The following is a 6,705-nucleotide window of genomic DNA, read 5'->3' as shown; positions in this document are numbered from 1 at the left end:
GGCTTGACTACAGGTAGGCGTTTGTCGTATTTTTTGAGGGCTTAGTGAAGTTTGTTGCCCTGTATTTAATAATTTTTGGTGAGTAATAGACTCCAATCTGCTCCAGACATTTGCCTGCCTGTGGCCGCCTATAAAGACTCATTTTGCAGTGAGAATTGTGTTTTTGAGGAGGCGTAGCCCGTCCGCAACAATTAATTTCTTTGCGAAAATTATCTTTGTGTCTGAGGACTACCAAGGCAGGAAGGACTGTTTTTGCAAGGTGGACATGAGTGTTTTGGCTCTGGCCAATTACAAGAAAAAAGAACAAAAACAGAGAAGGTTGTCGAGGCAAGTGATTTTGTTTTATCTGAGCTGGGTGTAATTTGTTATATTGTTATTTTTTGTTAACAAATTTCGCCTGCTCTCGGCGGCTGCTGTTTTGTGAATTTAGTGTGAATATTTTGGATTCATTAAAAAAAAAAAAGCAGTGGAGGGACGTATCCTCGCCCAAATGATTAGAACCTGGTACAGTTACCATTGGCTGTAGCCAGTATTGTTTTTTAAAGATTTTGGTAGAAAACCAGAAATTTCGGGGAGGGTCAAGTGTCAGTCGATTTCATGGACCCGAGTAGTCAACTGGTATTTATTTTATTGAACCCTAGCAGAAAAATGTGAAAGGCAAAGTTTATGGATCTTTTCTGTTTGAACGGCAGTTTTTAACATAATTTCTAGGTAACTAAAAAGTTTTAAACTTCGTATACTGGTAGAATGTGTTACATAAAGCATCTTTTCCTCTTGGCTTTATTGAGAAAATTCTGTAGTTTGTAAGATATTTCGTCTTTAATTTCAAGCATTTCGGCAATTTCAACCAATCACTCACGTCTATTGAGGTAAAAAAACATTCTGTGCCGTATGAATATGTCCCTCGTTTAAGAAACAGATTGGGGATCTTTTGTTTGAACGGCAGTTTTTAACATAATTTCTAGGTAACTAAAAAGTTTTAAACTTCGTATACTGGTAGAATGTGTTACATAAAACATCTTTTCCTCTTGGCTTTATTGAGAAAATTCTGTAGTTTGTAAGATATTTGTAAGATATTTTCTTCAACGGCCGTTTTTCTACAGATACAGTAAATAGGTGTTCTACGAAAACGCAATAGTTTGCCAAAATCGTATTCTATATCGATGATATCAGAATCCGAAAACATTTTTGGGACCCCCCCCCCCAAAAAAAAAACACCCAGACATCGGTGGGGTGCACGTGTTGTGCCTACATCGATATTTATGTATATATGCGTAAATTACGACGAGGTCGACTTTGCCTTTAATATCTTTGCTGGGGCGGGACACAATAAAATAAATACTAGTTGTCTACTGGGGTCCAGGTAAGCGACTTAGCCCCCCCCCCCAACACCTCCGCCGATATTGCTGGCGTTGTGCCAAAATTTGAAACCAATATTTCATACGCATGCGCACTAAACGTACGTCCGTCTCCATTCATTACGTTACGACAAACATTTGATGTCTGGTGCCAGAATTTCTCTCAATTCACTCCTAAACACATTTGTAATAGATTTCTCAACCACCTGACGCACATCTAACAACAACACCATCCTTTATAAAGACATTTCCGTAAGTATTAAACAACGAAAACATTTAATCTTTCAATACTTTGTGAATCAGATTTTGTTCCACATTTGGCTGCTATTTCTAGCTATGGCGGCAACCTCCTACACGCTCCATCGTTTCTTCTTTAAGTTTGTTTGTTGTGTGTTTTAGGTGGAGAAATGTTCTTAAAATAAACTCCAACCACAGAAATGCTGAGAATCCAATGCTTTATTATAATTTATCGAACCCTTGTTTCTTGATATAAGGTAAGAGGACATAATTAGTAAGCGGGGCAAAATGAGTATTTTCCCGTTTCTTATAATTTGTTTGAATTTCTTATTTTTGTGAGTATTGCTGCATTATATTTTAGGACTGGGGATGGCGGCGAGCTGGCAGAAGGGTTAACACCCCGGGCGAAATGCGTGGACGTATTTCGTCTGCCGTTACGTTCTGAGTTCAAATTCCGCCGAGGTCGACTTTGCCTTTCATCCTTTCGGAGTCGATATAATCGACTTAATCCGTTTTTCTGGCCTTGTTTGTCCCCTCAGTGTGTAGCCCCTTGTGGTGAGTAAAGAAATATATATTTAGGACTGGGAATTTGTCCTTATAGTTGTTGGAGTTGCAGGTCCTTTTTATTGTCAAGAAATTTTCCCTCAACTCTCAACCCGATAATAATCGAGGTTACTAATAAATTATCTGGATGATGTTCGGTGTTTAACCATCAATATTCTTCTCTCTCTTAGATTCCGGATCAATTTTTACCCCCCGTTTAGTGTCTAATTTGGTAATTTTCAATTATCACAAATCATGACTAAGATGGGGCAAAATGAGTAATGACTACTTTCAATAATCTCTTGTTAGTGGATGGAAGCTCTCCGTCTGTAACGACGATGAGCACTCCACAAACACGTGTACCCTTAACTTAGTTCTCGGGGACATTCAGCGTGACACAGAGAGTGACAAGGCCGGCCCTTTGAAATACAGGTACAACAGAAACAGGAAGTAAGAGTAAGAGAACGTTGTGGTGAAAGAGTACAGCAGGGATCACCACCATCCCCTGCCGGAGCCTCGTGGAACTTTAGGTGTTTTCGCTCAATAAACACTCACAACGCCCGGTCTGGGAATCGAAACCGTAATCCTACGACCGCGAGTCCGCTGCCCTAACCACGAAGAGATCTTGAAGAAACTGTTGATGATATTTTATGTTGATTTTTTCACCCCATTTATTCGATATTCATTAATTTCACATCATTTGCAATTTTCTCTGATTCTCTTTCATTTGAATTCGATACTTGAATAGCTTTTTGCATTTCTGATCTTTAAGATGTCGAAGGATAGATATTGATGTGTTTGAGTCTTTGTTTTCAAATGTAATTCTGGATAATTTGAAGAGACAATTTCACCTTTTCTTGCCTCTGCCAAATTTCTCTTTCTACACACTCAAAGAGAACAATGATAATTTCCTGAAAGAGTGATTCTGTTATAATGTTTTCAATGCATTCAGGGAAGGCCATTTGCTGAGCTGATAAACTTTTTGTAATCATTCGTGGAATCTCCTCATGGGGCAAAATGAGTAATGACTATTTCCAATAATTTTTTCTCTTTATGGAGTTAAAGAGAAGAAATTGTGAGCTGTTAGGTAACTAGTCACAGACATACATTTTCTTCAATATCCTCTGGCCTTGTGAATGGATTTGGGAGATGGAAACTGAAGGAAGCCCAATATATATGTGTGAGTGGGTGGGTGTGTTGTCCTCCCACCCCTTCAACACTTGACAAACAGTGTTGGTGTGTTTATGTCCCCATAAACTTGTGGTTTGGCAAAAGTGGCTGATAGAATAAGTGCTAAGCTGAAAAAATAAGTCCTAGCATTGATTCTATTGACTGAAGCCTTTAAAGTTGGTGCTCCAGCATGACCACAGTCAAAACAACTGAAACCAGTAAAAAAGTGTGTGTGTATTTATGAATGTGGAGCTGGAGTTTAGAAATATTTTAGCTTCAAACAGGATTTTGTGATGTAAATACTAATAAATTAGAAAGTTCTGTTGTTCAGTTAAATGTTTATTTCTAGAGTTTATCTTTATGGAAATGTTGAATCTGTATTTTTTTAAGTAGCCTCTATATCTTACACTGTTGTTTCTTTATTATTTCAGAATATCAGATGACATTGGCATAACTGAAGATACATTCTCATTATTTATCAATTTTTTAAAGACCAAAATGGAAATATCGTACAGAACAGATATATAAGATTGTTTCTATAAATCTGTGGTGGAATTCCTCTGATATATTTACTCTGAAATGTGTTATTAGCAAACCTTCTGGACATCACTGGCTGGAGTGTCTACAAGATGAGCCTGTTTGCAGATTGAACGTGGATAAATTTAGTTGTTTTGTGACAAAGGTAACAGTGGCCAGAAATACAACAGTTGAAATATTTGTAAACAAAAGACTATAGAAGCAAAAAGAATAAAAAAAGGAGGTATATTGTGAAGTTGAAGGAAAAATAATGGAAAAGAGTGAGAAAGTGAAGGAACAGATTTTACCAGAAGATAGCAAAAAAGAGAGACAAAAATTGTCACATGATTGTGATGTGTGTAAAAAGTCTTTCTCAAGAAAAGATAACTTAAATAGGCACAAACGTATTCATACAGGAGAGAAGCCATTTCCCTGTGATATTTGTGGTAAATCATTTTCTGGTAAAAGTGCTCTAACTTATCATAAACGTATTCATACAGGTGAGACGCCATTTCAGTGTGATAATTGTGGTAAATCATTCTCTCAACGAAGTGCTTTAACTCATCACAAACGTATTCATACAGGAGAAACACCATATTCCTGTAATATCTGTGGTAAATCATTTTCTGGTAAAAGTGCTCTAACTTATCATAAACTTATTCATACAGGAGAGAAGCCATTTCACTGTGATATTTGTGGTAAATCATTTGCTGTAAGGAGTTTCTTAACTAGTCACAGACATATCCATGCAGAAGAGAAGCCTTATCATTGTGGCATTTGTGGTAAATCATTCTCTCAAAGTGGCAACTTAACTGCTCATAAACGTCTCCATACAGGAGAGAAGCCATATCCCTGTGATGTCTGTAACAAATCTTTCTCTGACAGTAGTAACCTAATTAGCCATAAACGTATTCATACAAGAGAAACACCATATTCTTGTGAAATCTGTGGTAAATCATTCTCTCAAAGTGGCAACTTAGCTTCTCACAAACGTATTCATACAGGAGAGACACCATATCACTGTGATATCTGTGATAAATCATTCTCTCGCCAAAGTGCTTTCATTTCTCACAAACGTATTCATACAGGAGAGAAGCTATATCCTTGTGATATCTGTGGAAGGTCATTCACTCAACGTAGCAGCTTAACTTCTCACAAACGTGTTCATCAGGGGAAGAAGCAATCCCACTAATATTTGCGCTAAATCATAATCTCTAAGGGGTTACTGAAACCCTTTACCATGCAGGTTATTCTGCAGATTGAACGTGGATAAATTTAGTTGTTTTGTGACAAAGGTAACAGTGGCCAGAAATACAACAGTTGAAATATTTGTAAACAAAAGACTACAGAAGCAAAAAGAATAATAAAAGAAGGTATATTGTGAAGTTGAAGGAAAAATAATGGAAAAGAGTCAGAAAGTGAAGGAACAGATTTTACCAGAAGTTAGCAAAAAAGAGAGACAAAAATTGTCACATGACTGTGATGTGTGTAAAAAGTCTTTCTCACAAAAAGGTAACTTAAATAGGCACAACCGTATTCATACAGGAGAGAAGCCATTTCACTGTGAAATCTGTGGTAAATCATTCTCTCAAAGAAGTGCTTTAACTCCTCACAAACGTATTCATACAGGAGAGAAACCATATTCCTGTAATATCTGTGGTAAATTATTTTCTGGTAAAAGTGCTCTAACTTATCATAAACGTATTCATACAGGAGAGAACCCATTTCAGTGTGATATTTGTGGTAAATCATTTGCTGTAAGCAGTTTCTTAACTCGTCACAGACATATCCATGCAGAAGAGAAGCCTTATCATTGTGGCATTTGTGGTAAATCATTCCTTTCAGCCATACACGTCACTAGACACAAGCGTATTCATACGGGAGAGAAGCCATTTCACTGTGACATCTGTGGTAAAACATTCTCTCGAAAAGATCACTTGACTTTACACAAACATATTCATACAGGAGAGAAACCATATCAGTGCAACATCTGTAACAAATCTTTCTCTGATAGAAGGAACCTAACTACTCATAAACGTATTCATACAGGAGAGACACCATTTCACTGTGAAATCTGTGGTAAATCATTCTCTCAAAGTTGCAACTTAGCTACTCACAAACGTCTTCATACTGGAGAGAAGCCATATCACTGTGATATCTGTGGTAAATCATTCACCGTGAGTTCTAACTTAACTGGACACAGACGTATTCATACAGGAGAAACACCATATTCTTGTGATATCTGTGGTAAATTATTCTCTCAAAAAATTTATTTGACTTTACACAAACGTATTCATACAGGAGAGACACCATTTCACTGTGAAATCTGTGGTAAATCATTCTCTCAAAGTTGCAACTTAACTACTCACAAACGTCTTCATACAGGAGAGAAGCCATATCACTGTGATATCTGTGGTAAATCATTCTCTCACCAAAGTGCTTTCATTTCTCACAAACGTATCCATACAGGAGAGAAGCTATATCCTTGTGATATCTGTGGAAGGTCATTTACTCAACATAGCAGCTTAACTTCTCACAAATGTGTTCATCAGGGGAAGAAGCAATCCCACTAATATTTGCGCTAAATCATAATCTCTAAGGGATTACCGGAACCCTTTACCATGCAGGTTATTCTGTCTAATGTGATGTTTATTTACTCACATTATTTTCAATTTGTCATGCATTAACTCACAGCTTTCAAGTTTTGATGATGTGGTTGTGTATTTTCAGAATGGCATCGTATGGTAGGTGCAAGAGGCTGAGTCTGGCTATGTGCTATGTTAAAGGGATGTATTGATAAAGGTTTAGTAAAATTTTATCAATTAGAAAAAAGATATTTAATTTTAATTCTCAAATTTTTATCAATTTTTGCGTGACATTA

The 6,705-nt window shown here is 36.9% G+C and overlaps 1 protein-coding gene across 1 annotated transcript in view; it reads left to right on the top strand.

Annotated features, from left to right (window-relative positions):
- The first annotated feature begins 265 nt into the window (after positions 1–265).
- Positions 266–6,705, top strand: part of LOC115226715 (zinc finger protein 271-like) — a 36,363-nt gene continuing 29,923 nt past the window's right edge. The window contains exons 1-3 of the mRNA XM_036515125.1: positions 266–327; positions 4,293–4,694; positions 5,404–5,567. Coding sequence (XP_036371018.1) covers positions 266–327; positions 4,293–4,694; positions 5,404–5,567 — 628 coding nt within the window. The remainder of the gene's footprint in view (positions 328–4,292; positions 4,695–5,403; positions 5,568–6,705) is intronic.

This window comes from Octopus sinensis, linkage group LG30, assembly GCF_006345805.1.
Source record: "Octopus sinensis linkage group LG30, ASM634580v1, whole genome shotgun sequence".
NCBI lineage: Eukaryota > Metazoa > Mollusca > Cephalopoda > Octopoda > Octopodidae > Octopus > Octopus sinensis.
Note: the sequence above shows the minus strand (reverse complement) of the source record. Positions and strands in the feature narration are given on the sequence as shown.